The sequence below is a fragment of the Atractosteus spatula genome, chromosome 2 (genome assembly GCF_055471065.1).
Source record: "Atractosteus spatula isolate fAtrSpa1 chromosome 2, fAtrSpa1.hap1, whole genome shotgun sequence".
Classification (NCBI taxonomy): Eukaryota; Metazoa; Chordata; class Actinopteri; order Semionotiformes; family Lepisosteidae; genus Atractosteus; species Atractosteus spatula.
In genome coordinates, this window is record NC_142707.1 from 69,008,962 (window position 1) to 69,036,679 (window position 27,718).

The 27,718-nt window shown below is 39.4% G+C and overlaps 1 protein-coding gene across 5 annotated transcripts in view; it reads right to left on the bottom strand.

Moving 5' to 3' along the window:
- snx14 (sorting nexin 14) overlaps positions 1-27,718 on the bottom strand; it is a 36,473-nt gene that overhangs the window by 3,883 nt on the left and 4,872 nt on the right. For 2 of the 5 annotated variants that reach the window (XM_088927443.1, XM_088927435.1), the window contains exons 5-27: positions 25,269-25,347; positions 25,133-25,176; positions 23,965-24,052; positions 22,217-22,301; positions 21,666-21,822; positions 21,035-21,110; positions 19,417-19,461; positions 18,410-18,490; positions 18,189-18,303; positions 16,167-16,322; positions 14,231-14,355; positions 12,745-12,803; positions 11,894-11,920; positions 7,051-7,183; positions 6,402-6,588; positions 5,944-6,027; positions 5,569-5,669; positions 4,528-4,639; positions 4,356-4,396; positions 3,052-3,171; positions 2,291-2,405; positions 1,402-1,566; positions 1,050-1,145 (exon numbers count right to left, since the gene is read on the bottom strand). In XM_088927443.1, coding sequence (XP_088783569.1) covers positions 1,050-1,145; positions 1,402-1,566; positions 2,291-2,405; positions 3,052-3,171; positions 4,356-4,396; positions 4,528-4,639; positions 5,569-5,669; positions 5,944-6,027; positions 6,402-6,588; positions 7,051-7,183; positions 11,894-11,920; positions 12,745-12,803; positions 14,231-14,355; positions 16,167-16,322; positions 18,189-18,303; positions 18,410-18,490; positions 19,417-19,461; positions 21,035-21,110; positions 21,666-21,822; positions 22,217-22,301; positions 23,965-24,052; positions 25,133-25,176; positions 25,269-25,347 — 2,291 coding nt within the window. The remainder of the gene's footprint in view (positions 1-1,049; positions 1,146-1,401; positions 1,567-2,290; positions 2,406-3,051; positions 3,172-4,355; positions 4,397-4,527; positions 4,640-5,568; positions 5,670-5,943; positions 6,028-6,401; positions 6,589-7,050; positions 7,184-11,893; positions 11,921-12,744; positions 12,804-14,230; positions 14,356-16,166; positions 16,323-18,188; positions 18,304-18,409; positions 18,491-19,416; positions 19,462-21,034; positions 21,111-21,665; positions 21,823-22,216; positions 22,302-23,964; positions 24,053-25,132; positions 25,177-25,268; positions 25,348-27,718) is intronic. The other 3 variants (XM_088927458.1, XM_088927450.1, XM_088927466.1) reach the window with 2 other exon arrangements.

A 27,718-nucleotide genomic window follows, 5' to 3' on the forward strand; every position in this document is an offset into this window, starting at 1 on the left:
CAATAATTTGAACAAACTGCTTATAAAATCGATGGATGTCATATACTGTATACTTGTGAAGTCCCAAAGCTTAGCTAGTAGCATCTTAATAGACTAGAGAGATGTGGATTTATCAGCTAACACTTACAATATTGCCAGTTTGACTGACTTCAACTGAATTCAGACTTTTTGGGTTTTATTTGTCCCCTTGCAAAAATTAATATCCTTCCTCTTAAAATTCCTATACCAGGCTTCAAGAACAGAAATGTACATTTACATCCAAGCATGTGTTCACCATTGGCTCTTTAGTTTCTATATACTATTTGTGTGCTGAAGGACAAGGAACAAAATGAACAGCAGTTACTATGTAGGAAAGGGGATGTTAAATATGTTGACAGGTGGCATTTCTTAACAATAGCACAGGTCATGTCAAAGGAAAGTCTTAAGTAAACCCATTTAGAAAATGAACAGAAAAATGATTTGTTAAGAAAACAGTAATAGGCATTGTTTTGAGGTGCTGTGGAAAAATATTGAGAATTTATGCCTCAGGTATTAAAGTTGGTAAATTAAAACTAGCATTATCCTCTAAGTTATTGTCTTACTGTTACAAAAGTTATTTTAAAGATTTTCTTTACTAATACAGCGTGTTCATGGAAGCTTTTCAGACTCCAAAATGGGGTGGCTCATTTAAAAAACGTCCGAAACGGTGTGTTTTCTTTCGTCTTTTTTTCAGCATGGAGTAAACCTATTTCTTGTTCTTTGCAGCCTACGCATGCTGACGCAGCTCCCCACCTCATTTAAAAAATGATATTTTCCATACGCGCCATGCACCTCCACATGAAAAGCAGTAAGCCACCAATTACGAATGATTCCCTGCGAATTTTGGTGTTCAGACATTACTGTGCCAGATGATTAAAACTGGACATAAGGCTGACCACAACATGAGAACGAAGTTTATAAATGAGGGGCGGTCATTCAGCCCATCTGTCTTGTGTGGTAGCTAGTAGTTCATTGAGCTCATCCAGCCATTTCCTGAAAGCAGCCGGGGTATCGATAACAGTGGTACTAACCAGGAATGTAGTTCATCATTTCTTCAAAGGTCTTCTTGGCTCTCTTTTGTTTGTCTTCAAAACTGCGAGGCTCACTGTTTTCACAAAACACGGCGTCTAGGAAGGGAATAACAAGAGTCCGTGTAAAAGGTAACACAGAAGACACCGAATGAGCAGGTAATCAACTGCCTTTGACATTCAAAACTACTATTTCAGAATTTAAAAGAAATAGAGGGCTGGAGAGAGTTTGCTTAGAAAGAACAAAATCTTACGTATGCGAGTAGTGGTTCATGGACAGAACACAAGCTTAGGACTATTGATCAAGGTGAAGAAACAAATCTTCACATTTTACCACGGATCTCACATAACCCACCTCTTAGCAATGTTATCAGAGAGACAACCCTGTGCTCCTGAAGGACTTGGTCTAACTTGTACTGTAGGTAGTAGTCAGTGTAGGCTTCAAGTGTGTTCTTAAACAGGATCCGGCCACCAGTCAGCAAATGGTGCAGCCAGTCAGGGATGTGAAACACCACTCGGCCTGCAGTTCAAAACACAGACATAAAACCAGCAGCCAAAACAACACCAGTTTCTGTCACAACAGCGCCATCTAGACGTGAAAATAAAAAACACCATTTATGGGTTAACAGAAACCTAAAATAATAATAAACCAATGTTTATTACTAGTGTGACTATACACTGACATGTACATCAATGAAAGGAAACGCAGAACAATGATTCCCATCAGCTATGAAACCATGAAGTTCGTTAATCTAAGGCAGTGGTGGTTCCCAGGCCTTGTACTGGAGGGTAACTGCATCTGTTAGCTCTCGCTCCAGCTGGGCTCTAACGCTCTAGTGCTCACCGATGACTTAATTGATCATCTTGCTTGTTCAGACCTTTGTTTAACTGTTTCTTCAGATGGTCCCGATTGTCAGAAATACCCAACTTCAAGAGTACTATTTAAAGTACCTTCAGCACACAAAACTTCTCTTTGCTTGCTGCTATTTCTGACTAAATAGATCTTACTTCCATAAGTGATCAATTGATGATGCACAGACAGAGGTAGAAATGAGACTGTATCATACAATCCCACAATATGTTTTTTGCTTCTGCAGTGGTCCTCTTGGTGACATTTCAGGCAATGCACCTGAATAAGGGCAATCCTGGAACTAAGAATTTGATATAGAGCTAAAAGCAATCACAGTACACATCCTGCTCTGTGTGGACCCACTGGTCTAAGGACATCACGCACTGTGACGTACCAACATACAGCAGGTAGTCATACACGCCCTCTACTGTGATCTTCTCCATGAAACAGTTCTGATTGTACTTCTTCTCAGAGCGGCCAGCATTATTTTTGAACAGATCATTGAAAAGCTGCAAAGGTAGAAGAAAAAAATATCACATTTTAAATGATGTAACCACAGTATACTATATGAATATTAATATATTGATATAAGAATGAGAATGCCCGTAGTCCCCAAGGGACTGAAAACTTACAACAATTTTGAAAAATGTTTTATCCCCCCTATCTGCCACCAGTAACCATACAAATTGGAAAAAAAAAATCTCAGAAGAGATCATCATTTTTTGAAAGGATCCTTGCAAAAGCAATCTAGATTTTGACATTAGTCCTCCCTGTGATTTTGGTATACACCTTCAGCCATAATCTTTCAGAAGACATTTATAAAAAGATGAGATAAGAATAATAAGAAACTGGAACCTGTTATGAGGGAAAAACATACCTTGCTTGGAAAGGCAGATTCCTTCAAAACCACCTGCCTAAGTCTAAACTGAAGCTTTCATTTTAAATTACACGAAAAAAAATATAATTACAGAGCACTAATCATACATTTGGAGGTGTTACCAGAATACAGGAAAATTTCTTAATGACTTGCCTGATGCAAACTATGCAACTCCGTAAAAGAGAGAACACGTTAAGAAGATACCTGCCTGACTTCCACTTCAATTATAAGTAAGTGCTTCACTCAATACGAGTACAGTGCAAGCAGCATTAACCCACCTTCTTGTTGTTTTCAGAAGTGGGACTCAGGATGGTCAGCTCCGGGCGGCTCGGCTTGGGTTTGGGAGATTCGCACGAATTGAAGAAGGACAGAATAAAAGGCTCCAGGTGCTGGCCTTTCTGGAAAACCAAGATTTCCTCAGATACATTCGTGCTCCGTGCGGCTTTATCCTAAAAGGTTTATAACGCTGCACACTTCACTAACTACACACTACTAACTTACAGTGGCCTCCACAAGAATTGAGACAGCAAAGTCAAACTTTTTTTTTTTGTCTTAAATGGCTAAAGATGGCAACAGCAGCAGGAATTCTGGGTGGTACACAAAATGTGCTTTTGCTATAGGATGTAAATGTAAACAAAATTAGACAAAACTGAAATGTACAGTCTACTACATTGTACCTTTGTATATGGTAATGTACTTGTACATAGTATCTCTTCATGAGAACACATGGCGACTCGATCCAACTTAAGAAATAAAACAGCACATTTCCAGCCTAAGCAGGGCAAAGAGATAACGGTAAACAAGATATCAGGCAAAAGGATGGGGGAGAGGTGGGGAAAACTGGAATCCTGGGTTCAGGTGGTTCGTGAAAATTATTCATACTGTCCCTTGAATACGATTATCCACCACCACTCTCCCGATAACTTGAGTGGTCCTTCTGCTTCTGCCTGCCCTTTACAGCCACAGTCCTGCAGCTCCTCAGCCCACACGGTCACCGCTGTGCTGCAGCAGCTCCTCAGCCCACACGGTCACCGCTGTCCAGCAGCAGCTCCTAAGCCCACACGGTCACCGCTGTCCTGCAGCAGCTCCTCAGCCCACACGGTCATCGCTGTCCTGCAGCAGCTCCTCAGCCCACATGGTCATCGCTGTGCTGCAGCAGCTCCTCAGCCCACATGGTCATCGCTGTGCTGCAGCAGCTCCTCAGCCCACACGGTCACCGCTGTGCTGCAGCAGCTCCTCAGCCCACATGGTCATCGCTGTGCTGCAGCAGCTCCTCAGCCCACATGGTCATCGCTGTGCTGCAGCAGCTCCTCAGCCCACACGGTCACCGCTGTGCTGCAGCAGCTCCTCAGCCCACACGGTCACCGCTGTCCAGCAGCAGCTCCTAAGCCCACACAGTCACCGCTGTCCAGCAGCAGCTCCTCAGCTGACATCACTCCATTTTTACCATCTTCCTCCTTTCTAGGTTTCAATAGTATCATCTGGTCCGTGTTCGAGAAATGGATATCAAACCATCCTAAAGTTACCTCAAAATATTTATATGCTTATTTTGGTATAGATATATCAGATAAACAGGACTTACTTCTTTTATCAGTTTTCCAGGAACAGATTTAATAATCTTCCCTGCAAGAAAAAAAAAGAAAACTGTTTCACAATTTATAAAGTCTCAGAAACCAATGAACTGAAACCAACTGAAACATTTTCTGTACCTCTTTACCATTACTGAATGCTTTGATAGTAATAACTCAACTTACCAAGATTAACATCTGGCAGCATCTTATCATGAAACTGTGATTCAATGCTGTGGGGTGATAAAAAATCTGCTAACAACTGACTGTTGCTAAGCTCCGGATGCTGCAAAAGTTTCTAAAGAGTAAAACAAACAGGGTTCAGAAATTTCGAATAAGTATGAATTCCTCCGATTTGCAACAATGAACCACTTTGCAATGTGCGAACACAGTTATAACTGTTCTGCCCCAAGTTTAAACTATTAAGCATTTTCATTCAATTGATTGTAATTTTGCTTGCCCCTTTAAAAAGAATATAAACGTCAGAAAGATAAGAATCAAGCAGTAGTATAATTTTGTTGTGCCGCAATTTATGGTCAATGATGTGCTAAAATGTCTCTATTATCTTTTGGTATTCTCTGTAACAATTTTTCATTCTTACTAAAATCATATGCCCAATTTTAACCTAATGTAGATTTTAATGCATTGAAGCTAAGCATATCTTTGTATTGAATTACATTAAAACAACTATCAGGACATTAAAGCCTCAAAGCACACTAATTACTCCAAATGCATCATTACATAAACACTTATAAAGGGAAATTAATACCCTCCTTCCCACTGCCTGCTATAAAACTTTGAAATGAAACAAATAGGTTTGAAAAAAAGTTTGAAAACATATACTGGCTATGCACCCGCAATGACGTGTCCCAGTGGTTTCCCTGAAGATTAGCCCCAGACCTGCCACCAACTGCATGTACTATTCTGAACAGGTCACTTAACCCCCTTCTGATCCATCTGCCAAATGAGTGGTGAACCGATGTCCTCCTGCAAGTGAGTCTGCAGCACCAGCTGCTGGAATTCATCCACTAAGCACTCTGAACAACACGGCTAGGGCAACGCCCGCTAAATTAAATTACTTTATTCATGAAAAGCAATGCACTGATGCAACAAAATACTCGACTGTACTTTTGATTCCTCTGAAAACGGACAATAACTTGCTCTACTGGTGTTCAGTGGTCACCCTTGTTGGCTCTGACTGGACTGCTGGTCACGGAGGAATAATACCTGCAGGTATTCCTGGAATTCTTCTCGCTTGGACATTAAGAATTCATAGTTCTTTGGGCCAATAATTCTTTTGGAGGGAAGCTGGGCATCTGGAAACGAACCTTGACAGATGGAGATAAAGAGTAGCTAGTTGAAAATATAATAGCTTTGTAATAGGTTACAATGATATATACAATGGATATAGTATTGCCTTTGCTAATTCAGTCATTTCATCTCAACTGAACCCATCTACAGTACAATACTTGTAGGTGTTACTAATAGATATATCAGTAATATAGTAATTGTATTATGTATTTAAACATCTGTCAAGGGAAGCCACATTTGTTAACATTTTCTGAAATCTCTGCAATCATAAACAATAAAAAATGTGTTTACCATGGAATTCTGTCAGCTTTGATTCCAGAACATAGAATTGAAGGTATCTTCTGTACACAGACCAATGCTCGGTTTCATGACCAACTAGAATGCAGGGGGGAAAAATGAACGCCATTAATAACAGCAAAATTCCCTAAAATTCAGATACTGCTAAATCAGACAACTGTTGGAGATTATCATCTCCAGAGAACACTTTTGTTCAGGTATCGTGTTTTTTTTTTTAACGAACTTGACATGGAAAAAATGGTTATATTCACAAATGCAGCATTTTAATAGAAATAACAGCAGGCAAAAAGAATTAACATGCAATTTAGTCTTTCCGCGCAACATGCTACAAAGTGTTAGAAAGTGCTTTATATCCTTTAGGGGATAACAGACACTTCAGGTACATCTTTAAAGTTATAAAGAGCCCCCACACCTGAAGAAGACTCCACGGCCGAAACACTCCCCCCCCTTACCTGCTTTCCTGTCATTGCGCTCCACGTCGATACAGAACACTGGAAACCTCTCTTTCTTGACTTCGTCATCAAACAGGTCCACGTAGGGGATGGTGATCTTCCAGGCGGACAGATTGCGGGGCGTGCTGGGAGTGCTGATCGCCTCCACCGGGGAGTCATCCTCCATCACCATGGTGGCTTCTTCAACCTGCAGGGCAAATCGCAGCCATGAAACAATACGTCAGCACGTTAGGGTTAGGGTTATCGTCTTCCCAATACATGAACTCGCCTTGGACTGCAGTGAGCCGCGACACTGTGGAATGACAAAGGTCTCTGCAAAGGTTTGTTATTCACAAGCAACACTAAGGCCTATGGGTCCCCAGCCAACGTTCAGATCAACTCTATCGTTTGTACTTGTAAATGTACTCTAGTTTTAGGCACACACCAGGACGTAATAAAAACTACAGATATTTGTTACCCGATAAAAGTATTAGAATGTCAGAAAAAGACAAAACTACAAAAAAGAAACATTGGTGTAATTCCAAATGACCTGTAATTTAATACAGGTATCCGATTTGTGTTCGTGCAAAATTCAGCACAATGTTCCAGTCCTTTTGTGTATTATTTAGGGGTATCACAACAGCAAGATCCTAGTAAGACTCCAACTTACCATGTCATCTTCCCCTTCTGCTAACCCAGAGGATGGAAGCATAGCGCCTTCCATAGTCGTGCTTTTAAAGACGCCCTTTATTTTACTGCCAATGCGGCTGATTCCAAAGGTCTCCCCACGTTTAGAGGTATTTCTAAACATTAAATACAACAAAACCACTGTCAGCATGTCAGCGGGACTTGACACATTCAGCAAAAAACGCCAAATACATCACACATGCATAATGGGAGCAAAGCACAGCCAACAGGAAGGCGACGATCTGTAAGCAGCAGGCAGGAACCTAAAGGTCTTGTTTTATACAGTATATAACTCGATGTCCACCTTCTGAAGACAGTTGCAGACTCTTAGTGCACACTATAAACGATATGCAGTATACCCATCACACTACTAAAAGATTTACAACATTTTTACAACTAACATTTAAATGCTAAGAACCTTAGCATTGAAACGATACTTCAAACAGGATCTAGTGTTTATATTTAGTGATGTACCTTCAGAACATCCAAATAATTTCATCTGAGAGAACCTGTTGATTCTTAAAATAGCATCTAATCATCATTCGTCAAGTTAATGCAATGATTATCGCTGCTCAAAACCAAAGAACTAGGCCCAAACTTTTTATACAAGGTGTATTTAATAAACGATCTCCAGACACATACTCTAAACATTAAAAACATACTACAAAAAGCATTCTACAATACATGTTACTTAAGCTGCAACTCAGCCATCTGAATAACTTAAATGAACAACTTTAACTGCAGAGCAAAAGTAAGGGCTAAGACACTTCAAGTTCCAGTAATGAATGACAAACAATAATAACAACAACAATAAAGAAACAAATAAAACGCCACCAACATATTCAAGTGCAGCAGAGTCTCAACAGTTGCGAGTTTGATGCAGAGAACTATCGCAAATAGCCAAATTCACATATAACAAAGTCCACACATATACCGTGGCATAATAAACTACAGTATATGGCACTGTGTGGTTAAATAACACAAGTACCACTTACTTTATATTGTAAGTACAGAACAGATGCATTTGCTTTAAAATAACACTGATAAACTACAACTATATAGCTAAAATATAAATTTAATAATCAGCTAAAATAAACATGAATCCCTCCTCCGTGTCTAGCGGATGCCTGGCCTTTCTCTCTCTGCTCTCTGCCTATGTGATTAGCACGCCCCACTGTAATGAAATGGTCAGTGAGCCTGTAGTGTCATCTCCAGCCTGCCATTCTCCACTCTGCTGACACAGAACCTGGAGTGTTTGATGCAACACAAAAACAAAACGACATTGAGATGTGAATGCTGGGTAGTGTGTACTTGGGCAAGTAGCTGGGAGAAGCTCACTCACTGGCTAGATTTGTCACGGATCCTAGTCTGTTGCACTGCTAAACTGAAAGTTGCGATGATCAACTTTGAGCTCGGCTTCATATTCTCCTACTCTTCTTCAACCGTCGGCCAGACCAAATTGTGAATAAGCAAAATTTGCAAATGTTCACAAATATCGAGACACTCCTGTATAAGCAAAACACTTTCCAATAGATGTGAAAATTACCATAACTTATGTTAACGGTAACGACTAGCTATTTGAAATAAAATTGAACTTTTATTAAAAATACTTTGAAAAATATTTTTTATTCATGCTTGATCTGAATTAAAACACTTTTCTATAATATGTAACAGTTACGAAAGATGTTATATTTTATAATGATTCTGTTCTCAATGCTTCTGTTCTTGCCAATAAACTGCTCAATGAGCTGTGGAAGTACAGACATACTGCCCAGGTATGTTGTTAAAGACAATACCTTAATCAACTACACTAACTACCAAACAAGCAAGGCTAGACTTGCCTCCTCTCAATTGAAACTGTTCTTTTGTTCTATTTAGAGCTATTAAAAAGTTCAAAGGAAACAATTTCATATGTTTCAAAGAAAATAATATAATTATAATTGTAAGGATAATTTAGAAATAATAATACATAATTAACATCATCCATAAGTACAAAATTTCTATTCATGGGAAAAATAAGAATGTTAATCTGATGTGATTGTCATCACCTGAACATCTCAGTTTAGGAAATAATGGTTTTAATGACAGGTTTTTATATTAGAAAACTATTCTGGAGCATAAACATTAGTGGGTAGCTCACAAAGATTTTTAGCACTCAGACATATTGATGGTTTGAACTCCCATAACACTTAAATCTATGCTATGTACCACAGGATCAAGTCTGTTTTCTGCTAGGTAACTGCTATAGTATCCTATATCCATACAGTAGTTGACAGGGCCCTCATGGTAATGGGTTTCAAACTCCATGAATACTGACTTTGCTTACTGTAGTTGTTTAAGACAGTGCTCACTAACTTCGTGTAATTGAGGTCAGCCATTGACGTCAAGGAAAAACAGCATAGGGAAGGATTTTTCATCTAGTTTTTAGATCAGATCATCAGATCTAGTCTTCATAAAATATACATGATTTACTATTAATTTATTATACGATTAAAAAACACACATACGTACTGTAACTAATCTAACTTTATGTTTGTTAGAAACACTCCCAGCAGAGGTCACTATGCTGCAAAATGAGAATTTGTGCAACACATGAGAACTCAACAAAAGGCAGGTTAAGAACAAAATCTAGTATTCAGATTGAGATAGTTATCTATACATCTCTTGGACTCTGTCATCTGTCCTCACATCAGATATACATTACTTCACAGATAATACAACCCACTTACATCTTACAGTTCACTTATGCTAAGCATCTGAGCTTTATGTACAAAAATGGAGAGGACACCAATGATAAAATAACACGAAGACAAACATACAACTTACTAAATGGACAGGGGATCAATATTTTTCAGTGGCTAATGAACAAGATTTACAATTTTAGTACAGTAGTCATAAACTAGTGCACTGTTTTTCCTTCACTGGGAAATGTAAAACCTAACCCCATTCACTATAATCTCTCAAATATAAATAGGAGAAATTATAAAGTTAAAAAAATGACAAAAATGGTATATGCGTGACCCTTTTGGTCAAATCAAATAACGTGGAAGGTGACATTTTTTAAAAAATTGAAAAGGGTAAGGAAATGTACGTTCAGTAAGATGTCCAAAAGACACCCTTCGTTAGTGCAGGGAATCATGCTTGAGCAAACACACAAACACAAGTCTGTAAATGGCACGTATTACAAAGACCCATGCGCTGTGGGGGGGGGCACGTGGTTTGTAATGGACCCTGACTTACTTTAAAGCAGCAGGGAGAGAAGGGAAAATGCCAGATGGGAGTGTGAGAGCTGACTGGACATGAGGGAAAACGGATGCAGGTGAAGGCCCTTGGCTCACAGCCGCAGCTTGTGCTATGGATGAAGGCGCGGAGCCCTGCATGTTATCCTGTTCACAGCTAGTGCCATTTTGTATAAAAAACAATATGTCCAAGTGGCAGCAATCATTTGTGAGAGAAAGACAGACATATTAGCTCAAAGGCCTGCATTCAAAGACAGGGATGATGCCACACAGCCACTCCAAGTCTTGCATTCGACTCCTTTTTCACCAGCTTCCAAGCTCATGCTGCCGTAAGTACTACCTTTGCAACAAAAAGAGCACAATTTCCCCGTTCTGATTGTAGTGCTCTTTACTACAATCGTGTACCCCATCATACAAACAAAACAGAATGTGTCTTAAGACTTAGCTTCCCCTTTCAAAATAGAATCCAGCTGCACTGTAATTTTCCATCGACATATATTTTATACAGATAATTTAGCATAATATACATTTGTCAATGAGTGCAATGCTCAAAAACATCTGGGTTATATTATACAGATGCTAGTCTCTCTCAACAGATGTGCGGTCTCAAAATTTAATACAAAATTAAATTAAAAACTCAAAATCCATGAAAACGCAGTGAAGACATCAAATTTGAAAAAAAAAACACTCATTACTTTTGATGTTTTCTTTTTTGCGGGTCAAAATACTGCAAACTGCAAACTAACAGGGTTTTATTACTAACAAAAAAATACATAAGGATAGCTCTCGATTTCCTGTAGGAATGCATGTAAATCTGTGTGAAATCCCAAATAAAACAATTACACACATTAATTCATGTAATGTTTAAATAGTTGTACTTAAACATTGCTGTGTGTAAAATGATTCAATTTCAAGTAAAATGTTCAAAAACTGACAAAAAGACTTCAAAACCGGGGAGAGACTGCATAAATCAAAGTGTATGTGTGAGCCAGTCGAAAAATAAAATCTGTGCTTGTCTCATACGGTTAAAGTTAGGCCTATCTTACAAATGATCTGTGAACTTTTTTTTAACAATAATTTTTTTACCCATCTTTTTGTCAGCTCGTCTAATTGAGAACAGCCAAATGCACAGATCACGTCTCTCCGCAGGGCTCTGAGAAACGGGGAGAATGAGGAAGTGTGAGGAGACTCCTCCGACCCGCCCGCCTTTGAGCTGCTCATTTCTGAGCACGTCACAGGCACCACAGCCCCCTACAGGTGGCTAGAGGGGAGGCGTGTCCCCTTGCGGACAGCATCTCAATCCTCAGAGCTTCCTGATGCTGCTAGGAGCCGAGAGAGTCTATCCCCACCCTCCCCTCAGCGACCCCGCCACACTCATTGCACGTCACACTACAGCGATTTGGGATCAAGCGCGACCCTCCCATCATCCGTTTAAATAAGAATCCCATTTAACTCATTAATATTTGTTACAAAGGCAGACTTGTTTGTTTAAACTGCATTCCATCAAGTATAGTTACATATCTTGGGAGCAGTGTTAAAAAGGCAGCTGAGTGACATTAACGCGCATCATGCTGGTGACATACTTACCGGATGTCATCCATACTCAGGCTATTTCTGGAATAATAGGCACAAGGCATTACAACAGGCCAGGACACATACTAACCCCATGACAAGAAACAAACACAGTCACATAAGACAAACACGTCGATTTCAATGAGAAAAGGAGTAGTGCATGAACAGAGCTCTGTCATTCTGAAAACTGTCTTACTGCCTCGTGCACCTGTATTTAAGTAAAGCTAAGACCTTGAAATCATAACAACACTATCATCTGTTTGCTGCAACTTTTAAAATGATCAGACGACAGCGCTTTTGAAAAAGGCTGTCAGAGAAAAGGAAATGAAATTTATCAGGACGATACACTCCAACACTGTATTTTTACAAGTTTGGGGATGGGTTTGTGTTGATCAGTCCAATTTTAAAAAATGAAGCCATGTGATTTTTTCTATAGAAACCATGCTTTATTGCTTGACGTGCAACAAGCCACTCTTATCCATCTATTTTCGAAATCTTTCCTCCAATTGTGGGTTGCGGGGGAGCCGAAGCCCATCCCGGCAAGCAACAGGCGCAAGGCAGGGCACACCATGGACAGGGCACCGGTCCATCGCAGGGCAGACACACACTCACGTCTGGGCCAATTTTCTCTGAATCCAATTAACCTGTAAATATGGTCTTTGGAGAGTAGGAGGAAACCAGAGCACCTGGAAGAAACCCACGCAAACTGGGGAAGAACATACAAACTCCCCGCAGATAGCACCCCAGGAATTGAACCCAGGGCCCCAGTGCCGTGAGGCAGAGATGCTAACCCACTATGCAACCATGTCGCCTTCTATTCTAAATATTGGACAACAAACGGTAAAACAGGACAGTCAAACACGTACCTGCTTAGTTTTGAATTCCGTGCTGGGGACTCTGCTCCCCTTAACAGATGCCTAAAATACTGAAACAAAATTACACTTGAAATTGATAACTTAAATTTCAATGTAATTTCAACCTTATCTGTTACTCTTTTTCATCAATCAGCTGTATAATAAATTACCTAGTTACTGACCAGAGGATCATGCAGTGCACAAGGTAATTTCATACCTAGAAACATATTGATTGTGGGCATGCCTTTATCAATTGCATTCACTCCCCAAAATATCACTAATTCTTTACCTCAGTAAATTGATCAGTATTGTCATAAGAATGTCAGTAATGACTCAAGCAGCACTTGTGTATATACTGTTTGGAAAAACAGCCCACTGTACATAAATTGTTTGTGAAAAACACCACTGAACAAGTATTTTAGTTTCTCTCCCTCTACTGGCAGACTTGATCAGACATGTGAAAAGATATAACCCTGCTGCTTTATAAAAGGTAAGTCTTAAATGTTATGAACAACAAGCTAAATAAGCCTACAACAGAAGATATATTTGTGACTGCATACATTGAAGAGGTTTGTGTATGCCTGACAACTAAAGCATTCAGAAAGCAGCACAGCCTGACTTGGGATCAGTGTAATGTTACTATTAGGCCTAATTAAAGCCAGGATCAGGCACACATTATACGTCAAAGATAAACACAATCTGCTTTTCAAATCATCTTAATACAACAAGTGATGATAACAACTCCGAATTTCAAAGATGTATTGTAACAGTGTTAACATGTTATACTATCTCGCAATCACAGCCTTGCCTATCTGAGTGCTATCTTAACTCTGGTTTTAAACCCACTACAAAAAATACACATTTATGCTTTTAGCATATTTTCGGTTTCTAAAGACTCTAGAGAAGGTTCTAAGAATAAACTGACTTTAAAAATACAATTATCAAGTATGTAAAAATATTTAATATATTTATAATAATATTGTAATAATAGCCATTGACCTATGTACCATGTTTTTATTTACATTTTTAATTACTTCTACAATTAAATATTATAAGCAGAAAAACAGACTACACCTGTGTTAAAACCTCATGGATATGTGCAGCCTTTTCTAGGTTTAAATCCTGGGTGGGACAAAGCTGTTACACCCCTAAGCAAGGTAGTTTCCCTGAGATACAGTTGGGCCTTTTACTGAAGCATTCATCAGCAGACAAGTAGGTTCCTTTGGATACAGATGGCATCTGAACAAATGACTTATTTGATTCATCTGTTGATTTTCCCAGATTACCTTAGTGGCTCAGGGTATTTTTACTAAAACATTAACATGGCCCTATTAAGAAAATACTTGCTCTGTTAAGAAAATACTTGCTTTTGTTTAGATATGGTCACATAAAAAAAGTCTAATTGTGTTTTAGTGCCTGGATTTGAAAACATCAACAAACAAGGAAACGCTGTAATGCTGCAGCTCGTAAAGCACAATACCGGAACATGGAGACTTACCTCGTCGCTGTGGCAAAACATGGGTGTGAAGACATTTTCCAACAGAGATAAAACATGCTCATAGGCCTCGAAAAGACAGCGCATGGTCTGCAGCTTCACAACATCAACGTAGGACCCTTCCGCAACTGTAAGTGAGAAACAGTGAAAGGATTCTTCACATTACCTTGTGTTTCTAAAGTAGTGTATGTGCCCAACTCATTCTGGGCTTGATGACACTCTCCTCCAACACACCCAACCTGCCAGAGCCATTCATCTTTTCACTCGCAGTAAAATCTGCTGAATCTTGTGGAAGAATGAGAAGAATAGGAGAAGAGGCCTCTGTCTCGCTGCCACTGCAAGCCTACAGGCGTAAGGAAAGCCACAGGACTCCCTGTTTCACTAAAGGTTAAGAAGACCTGGTCTCTACCCAGTGAACCCCTGCAGACGATGTGAATCATCTCTTCACATGTTTGAACTGAACTGATTGACGCATCAGAATTCGCACTGACCAGCTCTACCACTTGACTTCTTATGCTGTTATCTAGTTATCCTTAGCGGTTGTTTTAACTGCTAGACAAAAAAAGAAGAAATGATAAAGCACAGTGAAGAAAATCAAGAAAACCTAAAGGACATTCAGTGCCTTGCAAAAGTATTCAGACTCTTACAGAGTTTTCAAATTTTATTAAATGTAGAGTTTGCAGTCATGACACTTTGAAGCAGCAATTAAAATGCGTTATACACACAAGCTTATTCACACATTTAACATAAAAAAGTAAAACATGTAAATAGAAAAAAGTTATGTTAAATATTAAAGCTGTGGCAAATTTAAATTAAGGTGCACAAAATTACCTTAACAAGGTAATTGTTTGTCTAAAATAACTGTGAATCATAATTTCAGAATACACCTCTCCCTGTCCTTCCAAACAATTCAGCCAGGCGAGGAGGAAAGTGGTTAGGGATGCCATCTCGAGATCAACAGCAACAGAGTTATAGACTTCAGATAGCCTGAGATGGATAACTCCATTCATGGATCAACAACATCCCTGGCAATGCAGAGAGAGCTTGTATGGAACTGAAAACACGTCTCAAATACCACATGGAGTTTGCAACCAAACACCTAAGTGATACTGCAAACATGTAGCAAAAGGTTTTTGAGGTCAAACACAAGATTAGGATTTAAATGCAAAACATTTAATCTGATGCCAATCCAACATGGTGCTTCAGTGACTCAGCATCATCCCACTTGTCAAGCTGCTGCTGGTGGTGGCAGCATGATGTTATAGTTCTGCTTCCCGGCCGGAACTAGGAAGCTTCTCAAGACCGAGGGGAACAGAGATGGTGCAAAGTACTGGCAGAATCGTAGAAAAAAAAAGCTGAAAAGGAAAGCTGCTGAAATGTGTGTGTGAAGCAAGAAAATAATCTAAAACACAAGGCCGGGGGTACACTGGAGAAGCTTGGGAGCAGGAAATTGAATGATCTGGAGTTTCTCAAAGTCTTGATTTGAAATCTACTAAAAATTGAAAGAAAAACTTGACAGCTGCAATCCCCAAACTTCTTGACAGAGCTTGAACAAATCTGCTATGAATGGGCAAAAACTGAATTACACCAGGTTGCAACAATGGTGGAGATTTACACAAAACAACTTGTAGCTGCTGGCAGAGGTACTACACCCACCAATATTGAGTTCTGGGTCTGAATATTTATGCAATCAGCATATTTCAGCCTTTTCTCTTTAGTTTGTGGTCACATCTACTGTATCTTACCTAACCCTTACAAGTCTTCAGTATGAGCAATCAGGATTTGAATTAAATATGAAGTTTACAAACAATGTGTAAGCAGCATTTTGCCATTTCATAAAATAGAACACCAAGGAAGGGCCTCAACACTTTTGCAATACACTGGATACAACAATAATCACTTTGTTGTTCTAGTAATATTGAAGAAAAATGAAACTTACTGTTTTTTATTTCCTCGACAATGAAAGGGTCAAACTGGATTTTGTCGACACTCTCATCCAAGCAGTAAGTACTGTGGATCTTTTTCACTTCTTCATGAAGGGAGAGCATCTCAGAGTCTGTCAATTCTGGGCGTAAAATCTTGTCGTTGAATTCCTCTGACACAAAAAAATGCCCGATTATGAAAAAGAATTCTGCCATTAATATAGCATTTTTTTTTCTTACAGTGCGACTCCTTCCTAACCTACAATATGATAAATATGATGTGATCTGGTGCAGTGATTCTTGCACACCTTTAGGTGTAATATACATAATAAACGACTTTCCTTCATTTTAAATTCAAATCATACAACTTAAAAAAATAAGGACATAGTATCAATCAATGGCAAAAACCAAGAGTTCAGAACAGTCTAAGCTTTTTCATTTAATCTACTTGATAAGCATGCAAAAAACAATGGTACATTTCTGACGTAAAATTGAGAGAGCTGGTTAGAGCTCATTTAAGGACTGGAGTTGTTTTTTCATAACTATGCCACCTAAAACTGAATTTAGTATTACCCCTTTATAATCCCATTCTGAATTATGAACAGTGTTGTGAATTCTGTGCAGACCCAGATATGTACATTTGAACTCTGGAAGTTTTATTTTATAATGACATGGTGTCACTGTGCCAGAGTGGCAATGTTTCCTGCTCTGAAACTGCCTTAACCAATGTACCATGCATTCTGCCAATCCAAACAATCCGCCAGAATCAAAAGAGCCACAATAGCTCATTGTTTAGTACTCATTCATGAAACACCCAGGCGATATTATTGACTTTTGCAGTGGCAGGAAACCTTTTTTTGACTGCTGTTACAGTGTCAGGGATGCTAATGTTGGTAACAGAAAGACATCTCTGGCCAAACAGGATCAGCAAGGAAAGTGGCTGTTAGTGAAGATCTGGTGCTTGACAACAAGTGGAAGTGAAGAGTTGAGCTGAAGTGTTAAAGAAATAGCGATTAGTGAAGACTGGGCACTGGTTGAATACTCCTGTGCCTGGTGATGAATGAAGACCGAGAGTGAAGAGCTGGTGTGAAAACGCGGCGAGTGTGATGAGTATGTTTTTGAGCTGGCCCAAGGCAAGAGCGGCCTAGAAGGAAGAGGACCGTGCAGACTTCCTCAAGAGGGGGACAACGTAGAAAGAGCTAAGGTCCTGGAAAAGGACCAAAAGAACGAGAGAGACTTCTTGAAAACCTAAGGTAGGACACTGGCATCAGGATAGAGGTGGCATGTGTGTCAATGTCTGTCACGGGGTACTATTTACACAAAGTGTTGTGAGAGTATAGAACATGGTACCCACTCAAGTTTCTGACATTTTTCCCCACTGTTATCAATACTGCGTACACTGCTATTTAGTACTTGTTTCCTTCTAGATCATATTGCCGGGTTCCTCCCCTCCATGCTATAGCTATAATGCTTCTCAGTGGAAGGAAACTGTAACCGAGATTTGATCCCAAACAAAGAATCTGGGGGTGATCTTCAGTCCTGGTAGTTGGTAGCCCTGACTTGTGTGTATACTATCATGAAAACATTTTTTTCCTTCTCATAAACATTGCCAGGCCCATCCTATGAGATCTGTAGTAGAAAACATGGTTCTACGATTCCATTATCATAACGCCCTACTTGCAAATCATTCTAAACGTACATTTGAGAAATTTCAATGTTTAGCAGCAGCTAGAATTCTGACTAGGTCACACACAAATGATCACATGCCTCTTCTTTTCTTCTTTCGGAGTCTTAAAAAACTTCTAGTTACTGTACATTCAAGACTTAACATGGGACGGATCCTCTGGACCTACTTGATGAAGGGCATTTTTATACTTGCTACATGTGTGCTGACAATAAGGGTGGAGGAAAAAAAGCTGAAACAAACGGCAGAAATTGCGATGGAGTATCCATCAAAACAATCCGGTAGTTTCACTGTGGCAACTGACCAAATCCAGCGCCTAGGCAACAGGAAACCCTGCTGAAGTGAGCGCCCTTACCCACAGCGAGGCAAAACTGCAGCACGTGGACGGCCCCCTCCTGCTTCAGAAAGTTCATGAACCGGAACAGCAGGTCCTGCTGCTCTCGGATCTCCCTCAGCTCCAGTTTCAGCACCTTGGCAACAACACAGAGCAATCAGGTCAGGAAACCCAAACAACCCCCTCAACGACACCAGATAGACGCAGAACAGAAAAAAAGCACATAAATGCCCTTCTCTTACAGATGGCTTTTTGTTTCGTGATTCAGCATACTTCTGCAGGAAAGGGACCAGGGCTGAAGTAGGTTCAGTTGCAGGCTCAGGCTGAAAAACAAAGGAATCATGTTTTTGTTCATGCAAATTATTGTAGAGTATTAACTTGACCTGTGCAGATACCTCAAATATAGAAATGGATCTCTCAACTCCATCCAAACAAGGTAGAGGTTTAGCAAATGAGCTGTTGATGATAAACTGTACCATTCTTTAAAGTGTGAGAGGAGTTTTTCTGCATTTGAGACCACAGCTAAAACTTTGAAACATTATCTGGACTTAACTAATTAATTGAATTAATTCCTCATTTCTTTCTCAGCCTGTCCATCTTTAATGTTGTAATCCATTACATCATTTCCATCCTGACAATCTATTCACAGCAATAAGAGCAGAAAAATCTTAAGATTAATCTTAAGATCTGTTAAATTGCAAATATATTATTATTCATGCACAACCTGTTGGATAGAATGTAAATTATGTTATGCAAATATCAATAAATAAAACAGAGGAACACACAAATGTTGACTGCACAAATGACTGTTTAAAAAAAACTTATTTAACTTGTTAACAATTAGACTGAACAATTTTTATTGCATCACTACTATAAAGACTTCAAACTACAAAATAAAGAAACACTTGAATTTGACCATGATATAATTTCTTAACGAAACCACACCAACACATTATCGTACATAATCCGATCAAATGCAATTAATGGTAGGTAAAAAGATTTAACAAACCCCATTCTTTCACATGATCTTACAAACTTAAACATTCACATTTAACATTCAGAACATACTGCGTCTAGTGAAATTTCAAAAGCCTTCCAATATTAACAGTAAAATGTCAGATATTTATAACAATTCATTAGTGTAGAACCATTAGTGAATAAACATAGCCATAACAATACTATAAAAAGAATGCTTTTCATATCAGACTTTCCTAACTGATGTTTCTTTAGGCGGGTACAATGTACTTACAAGAGAGTCGTCAATGAATATAAGGATTAAATGGTTCACAGTATCCTGCAAAAAACCAAACACACCAGCAAATACTTACAGTTGGCATGCCACGCTGCTAACCCACAAAATCAATCAACGGCAACAAAGTGAAAGCAGAATACTGAGGATGATCCCATGGTTAGTATGGAGCTCCATTCTAAACTAAACTAGTATTGGAGGTTAACAGTTGTTGCAACAAATTTGGCTGCTGGAATGTAGTTATCAGCTCCATACTAAAAATGTTCTCACTTGCAATAAGCCAAAAGGAACAGTTGTTGCCCTCTAGAGGACACTAAAGCACAAGACTAAGTTAATACAATTCTTTCTATAGACTATGCAATTAAGTACAAAAGTAAGAGGAACACTGGATCGCATGAGAAAGCTCTGAATGTAGTAGCAGTGAACTACTGAAATATCGTTAATAAGTAATATTTTTAAGTGTCCACTGCCGTGAAATTTATTGTAATAGTCACCTACAATTGCATTCCAACCACAATACAACAGGCCTATGTCTCATGTTCTAATCATGAAGCAAGGTCTTATCAATACCACACCTACTAATACACATAGAGCCTGTGGTGTGAAATAGTGAGTTTTGAGATGCATATGGAGATAAATATTCTGAGGAATGAAACAAAAATGAAATCTAGGCAAACGCATATAGCAAACAGAACCTGACTCTTGCAGTATGTCAGTCACATCTGACTGTTGATTAGGTATTTGTTCTGTTATTTATGGTGAGTGGACTCTGGTGGCAGCAGGGATATTGAGGAACAGGGGAACAATGCATTATTTTATGTAAGTAAATGCAAGAGTATACTGTATAAAAGATCCCCTGTATTGCAGTTGAGGCTCCAGTAGCTTAATCTTCATAAAATCAGGGTCGTTATCAAAACTGTACAGACCCAACTACTACAAATGGTTAAGAGAAAACACTCTCAGATGAAGTATAACAAATGTAGTACACGGACGTGCATGAGGTTTACCTTTTAAAGTATTCTGTGCACATACATAAAGCCAAAACCTATCACAAAAACTAATTGCCAATGTGTTCGCTTAAGTGGAGTGTCTCAATACATCTCTAACATTTATCAATGAAAATTATAATCACTATGATACTGTGAATTTCCAATCAAAAATTCGTAAGCAGCTGTATTCTTTTGGTGGTGGATTGAAATTGGTAGAATGTCGCATATCCAGTGACATGCCCTTGTCGGGAGTATTTTTACATACATTATTCTATTTTTATTTATGAAATTTACGATTAAATCTTCACAAGCATTCAGATCCAGTGCATATATGAAAAAGTAGGAAATACAACTTTTAGACAGATTAACTTAGTGGTAAAAATAATTTGAATATTTTGAATCAGAGCCATCTTCAATTTCTACTTGGTAGAACAGCTTAATGCTGAGTACCGTAATAAGAATGAGAGCAGGAAGTCTCCATCTTTGTTCTGCAGGGTTTCTCATGGCAATTGAGCGTGAAGCTGGGGTCGATCCTAAGACGGCACTGGACTAGCTAGGACTCGACTTGGCACGCAGCTCCGTACTAAATCAGCAGGCTCACTGCAGCTGAAACAAAATGCTCTACTTACAGGATCAGCCAAGAAGTCCATGGCAGGAAGAAAAACGGACCCGGCTAGTACTTCGCGGATCAGGAGGGTGAGAGACCTGAAAATAAAGAAATGACACTTTTTTTTTTTACCTTGTGAACGAGAGCCTTTTCCTGACCCTAAAGCGACTCTGGCTATCGCAAACGGCAGATCTCCACCCCCACTTACAAAAGAGCAGAGGCCATTAAAATAAAACTATATTCTTTAATATTTCCTATACAGTAGCTTAAAAGGTTTAGCAATGCTGCTTGAAATGAAAGAAAAAAAACCCAGAGATGGTAGCCATAGCACATCTCTGAAAACAATGGTTAAGAGAATTATCCCTTTCTGAGGAAGGTAGGTGGTCCCACTAGAGTCAGTATCAGCTTTCAGACTACAGAGCAAGAAAACAAGCTGGGCGGACTGGTCCTCCTCTAATCTGTGGCCACGGGATGTTCTGAAGACTATACTAGTAAAGGCCCACATGCAAATAAAACACGCACAATTATCATGATCACTCAATCAATGTTCTTATTCAAAGGGGCCAGTTGGCTGCTGCAGACAAAATTACCTTCATATGGCAAATGCTAGGAATCCAGTTTTGTACACAGACTAGTCTTGCTGTGAAACATACCTGCAGTCTGTTGCCTTGGGAGGCAGAATGTAGGGGAAGAGCATCTCTGTTAACTTCCTCAAGTATACCAGCTCATCTCTTCGGGTTCGCAGAGCTACATGCAGGTCTGGCCCATACTCCTCTAGTGCAGCCTGCTGCACATGTTCTGGATTCTTCACTAGGACGGCACGGAGAAAAAATGATTTTTTTCCCACCCAAGTAAACATGCACAAAAGAGTGAATCGCTGAATTCTGAGCTTTTAAAAACCGGAACTCGCAATTCCATAAACATTCAAGAAAACAAGCCTTCACATTTTAAAAAACATTTTGCTCTTTCGGTTACTTACAAAATGAAATAAAGACACTTAAAAATGATAAGGAATACGAAATTTGAATTAGCGCTTTCAAAACAAGCTAGCAAGTTGTTATCGGTCATCGGTCATCGCCGCCCTTAAAAAATAAAATGCAGACCACAGCCCAGGCCTGGTCTCATTACATTATATATAGATATACCATGTTGTGCATGTCACACCCACTGCTTATATGTTATAAAAAGTTGAAGTTATAAATACCTTTTTGCCTTGCTTTAGCAATTATTTCAATATGCTTCATTGCGACTTTCAGCAATTTGCGTGTTATAAGAGATGGAACGTCAACCTGGAAAAAATGACAAAAGCACGATAAAAATGGTGCCATGGATTGAATATATAAATATCTTTAAGAGCACAATGTAGCTTTTTTGTAATGTTCTAGCTGTAAAATACTTGTAATGTTCTTCTCTAATATTTGAAGATGTAAATCACCTCAAGTGTTACAAGGGTGTGTTTGGTTTCAAAAGAGTGGTTTCAAGCGAATGAAACTTCTTCATTAGTCTTAGTTATTAAAATTAAGTCTGAAAATTATCCATCTTAATCAGAAACTACAACAGAATGTATCTGTTCATCATTACAATAACAGCTGCTTATTGCTGGAAGCATAAGGTGCAAGGAGGGACTATACCCTCAAATGGACACCAGCCGACTGAATGGCACACACACACACAGAGAATTTGGAGACACCGATCTCCCTAGAGCGCATGCCTTTAGAAGAGGAAGGAAACTAGAGATCCAGGTGAAAGCCTAAGGGAAATGACAGAGCAGCCAAATCCCACACCGAAAGTCTGTCCAGAATCACACCCGGGACCTGAAAGCTGTGCTTAGCATTGCTGCCTCACCATTCCACTCTACAGAAACCCTACAGTTCACAAAACTTGGCCATAGAAGCACATCATTATTATCTGAAGGTAAACCTGACATTTTAAGGTAAAACGGTCCTGCTTTGGACACTTAAGTAAGAAATTGTATAAATACAAAGATTAAGAATGAACTTCATTCTTGAAATGAAGTATCAAATGAGTATCAAACGCCATTTGATTGTCAACTGTCAATTTCTGGCTAACATAGAAACTGACAACATGCATCAGGTTCAAGAAGAAATATTATTTATATTAGATAATTCTAACTTAGAATTATACAGGTACTAAAGGCACTAGAAAGAAAATCTCCAGGGCGCAACGGTATCTTACCAACTGTCTTTAAAGAAAAAGAGATAAACTGTTAGTATAATTCTTCCAAGTCACATAACAAGATTAAACCACCCATAACGCACAGACGGTAAACATGTTAATGTAGATCCCAACAAATAAAAGTGTGAAAAAAACAAAGTATTCAAAGAAATAATACTCTTGAATACTCTGAAGACAGGTAAAGGGTTTTTTATTACTTCTGCTGTATACACAAATTACTTGTGAAGTCAGCACCAATGCAAAATTAACGAAAAATCTCACTGAGTTATGTCTTTAGAACACCAGCCATTATATCACCTGCAGCTCACAACTGGCAGCCCACTGAAGCTCAGCAGGTATGAGCCTGGTCAGTACCTGGATGGGAGACCTCCTGGGAAAGCTAAGGTTACTGCTGGAAAAAGTGTTAGTGGGGCCAGCAGGGGGCACTCACCAGGCAGTCTTTGTCAGTCCTAATTCCCCAGTATAGTGATAGGGGCACTACTTTGTAAAATAGGCACCGTCCTTCAAATGAGATCAATCACCGAGGTCCTGACTCTCTGTGGTCATTAAAAATCCCAGGGCGTTTCTTGAAAGAGTAAGGGTGTCACCCCGGTGTCCTGGCCAAATTTTCCCCATGGCCTTTACAAATCATGGCCTCCTAATAATCCCCACCTATGAATCAGCAACATCACTCTGTTCTCCTCCCCACTTGATAGCTGGTGTGTGTGGTGGGCGCACTGGCGCAATCACGTATAAACAAGAAAGCTCTTTTCTTACCTTCTGCGCCCTGCGAACCAAGACTGCAGCAAAGAAGCGCAGCGTGACTCTCAACTCATCCACAAACGCTTCATCATCTGTAACATCCCTGTTAAGAGAATATATGAAACCTGAGTTCTTCTCCCCACAACATCTGTATGTCGCCATAGTACTTTCATTCTCCCACAGCATTCCAGCCTATTATGATAATGCAAAGGAACAAGTAATAGGTTTATTCCATGCTGAAAAAAAGTATCATGATAAGTATCAGTAGCATGATAATAATAATAATAATAAACTTTATTTATATAACACCTTTAAAGGTGGCTTCTCAAAGCGCTTTACAGAACGACAACAACAATAAAAACTACACAAGATATGCACAATGAGAGGAGACAGTAGATGGGGGTAGTGAAGACAGTAGGAGCAGAGGGGTAAAGAACAGAGCCTGTTAAATAAAGGCCCTTTTCCAGAAGGTTTTGAGTCTGGATCTGAAGGAGTTTAAGGAAGGTGACTCTCTGATATCCTTGGGGAGAGAGTTCCAGAGCTTGGGGGCATAACAGGAGAAGGCCCTGTCACCCATAGAGTGTAGACGGGCTTGGGGGACAGATAGGAGACTAGAAGAGTGAAGAGTGCAAGGTGGGGAGAAGAATGAGAGTAGGCCAGGCAGGTACTGAGATGGCAGCCATGCAGAGCCTTTTAGGTGAGCATGAGGATTTTTAAGTCAACACGAACTCTGACAGAAGGCCAGTGCAGGGTCTCCAGGATTGGAGTAATATGATCACTTGCACTAGACCTGGTCAGTATCCTGGCTGACGAATTTTGGACATACTGGAGTCTGTTCAATATGGATTTAGAAACTCCAGCGAGTAGAGCGCTACAGTAATCAATTCGGGAGAAGACTATTGTGTTGATCAGCTTTTCAGCAATAGTTAACATAGGACATTATAACATCGGATGTAGCCTAGTGATATTTCTGAGGTGAAAGAAAGATGTTTTGACAATGTGTTGCACATGTGAGTCAAATGTCAAGCCTGAATCAAATATCACCCACAAGTTTTTCAATTTAGACTGAAGTTCAAGTACAGTACCATCCACAGATAGGGTTACAGCACAGGCTTGATGGGGTTGATGGAGGGTGCCAAGAAGCATGACTTCATATCTGTATTTCAAACAGGGAATAACATACCTATACCAAGGGTAAACAAAGTTCTCCAGAACTAACTCCAGCACCTAGGAACAAATGAAACAGCCTTTTAAAGTCTGTGAAGTGCTGAGAAGTGCATTTCTAAGGTACATGTTCAAAAAGCAACAAGAGATCATACCTCTGAAACAGATGCATCCACTTTTGAGTATACCTTTAAGTCTAACCATGGCTGATAATTTTCAAGCAATAGTGTTGGTCTGTTGGAAAAAATAAAGACATTGTTATACTTAAAAGCTTCATATTATCATATGTGCAAAAGATCAAATGTACCTTTTAACTGCTTTCCATAACCTATAATAATTTAAAAAGTCAGCCATTAAAATTCACCAAAGACACTGAAAACCTAGCATATTGCTTCAGAAAGAGCAGTGAAAGACGAACCAAAGAGCACAAGTGGAAACTGTGGAAGTGCATTTAAAACCAAAAACAAGAGGCACTTCTTTACCCAAAGGGTGGTGGGAGTGTGGAACAAACTACCCAGCCAGCTGTTGAAGCTGATACCTGGCTTGTTTCAAGACACAGCATAATGAGATCATTGGAACAATTAACAACTAATCACCAAATGAACTAGATAGGCAGAATGATCTAATCTTAATTGTAACTGGTCTTATATTTTTTCTAACTATCAAAACTATTGTTCACAAACAAGAATGCAGGTGATATGGTAAGGAAAAAAAGCCGACATTTATTTATGACATTTGATTTAGTTGTGGGTCAGCACCATAAACAGTTAAGTGCAATGGATAAGCTTTTATCACAATTACAGTAAAAATTGAGAACAGGGGAAAAAAATGACTAATTTGTAAGAAAACTGTATTGCTTCTAAACTTTAAAGTATATATACACTGAAACTACATCTTACAAAGCTGCTGCAGTTCTAGACTGAAATTCTGCTTGCGCTAGCAAAATACAGCCAACATTAGGATAAAAACTGCTGATTCGGTAATGCACAGAAATATTAACTGGAAATGTCAGGGGGGGAAAGAGATAACATGCAGGTTTAAATGGAGAGTCTTAACTATCTAGTTTGCCACGGGAAGCTGTGCTTTCTGTTCCTTTGCTCTTAAGTTGTGGAACTATCACACAGCCCACATTAGATCTCACAAACCAAGCAGCACTTCCAAATCTTCTCAAGTCTTAAAAAACACTTCTATTAACTGGCTGTTTAATTTACAGGATTAAATTAATTGTTTAGTTTGGTTTGAGATTGCTTGAGATCACGCGTCATGCAAAAAGGGGGTTATATAAAAAAAGCGACTACTGATATGTAATTCTCAATGCTAATAACTCCTCTTCCTCAGCTATGCTGAACTATTTTCACATGTCTATGACAGACATGCCAGAAGGACGTTGTAGCCAATTTTTACAATAGTCCAAAGACCACTGGAAAAGCCACGTGAGGCTTTACTCAGATCAGCAAAGAGCCAAAATGAATGAAAGCTACTCGAAAGCCCCCTGTGAAGGGCGGGGGAATAAAAACGCAGACAGAGCAGTAAGACGCAAAGACAAAATGACAAACAAAATATAATGTTACCCATTTCTCAGAAAAAAAAACGTTTTAGCAAAATTCAAGCAACCTAGAAAATAATGTCGGACCAACAAAAAGGGTCATAAAGCCACATTTGTAAGATGATTCCATGTTAAGGAAGTGAGTTCTTCTTGTCTGCTATGCTGCACAGTATATAGTTCACAACAACTGTGTATTAAACTGCAGTATAAAAGACAACATACTGGAACACCCTGTTTCCCTTCAACCCTATTATCCTTTAAGAGATATGACTTCCAGTTTTTGAAATATACAAAATACCTTAGAAATAATGTACATGCTTCAATTTTATTCATGCATTGAGATTACAGTTTGTGATAGTCTCAAGGTTCTGTTGAAAGCGCAGAGAGCATCATGAAGACCAAGGAACACACCAGGCAGGTCCGTAATACTGTTGTGGAGAAGTTTAAAGCCGGATTTGGATACAAAAAGATTTCCCAAGCTTCAAACATCCCAAGGAGCACTGTGCAAGCGATCATCTTGAAATGGAAGGAGTATCAGACCACTGCAAATCTACCAAGACCTGGCCGTCCCTCTAAACTTTCAGCTCAGACAAGGAGAAGACTGATCAGAGATGCAGCCAAGAGGCCCATGATCACTCTGGATGAACTGCAGAGAACTACAGCTGAGGTGGGAGAGTCTGTCCATAGGACAACAATCAGTCTTACACTGCACAAATCTGGCCTTTATGGAAGAGTGGCAAGAAGAAAGCCATTTCTCAAAGATATCCATAAAAAGTCTCGTCTAAAGTTTGCCACAAGCCACCTGGGAGACACCCCAAACATGTGGAAGAAGGTGCTCTGGTCAGATGAAACCAAAATCGAACTTTTTGGCCACAATGCAAAACGATATGTTTGGCGTAAAAGCAACACAGCTCATCACCCTCAACACACCATCCCCACTGTCAAACATGGTGGTGGCAGCATCATGGTTTGGGCCTGCTTTTCTTCAGCAGGGACAGGGAAGATGGTTAAAATTGAGGGGAAGATGGATGCAGCCAAATACAGGACCATTCTGGATGA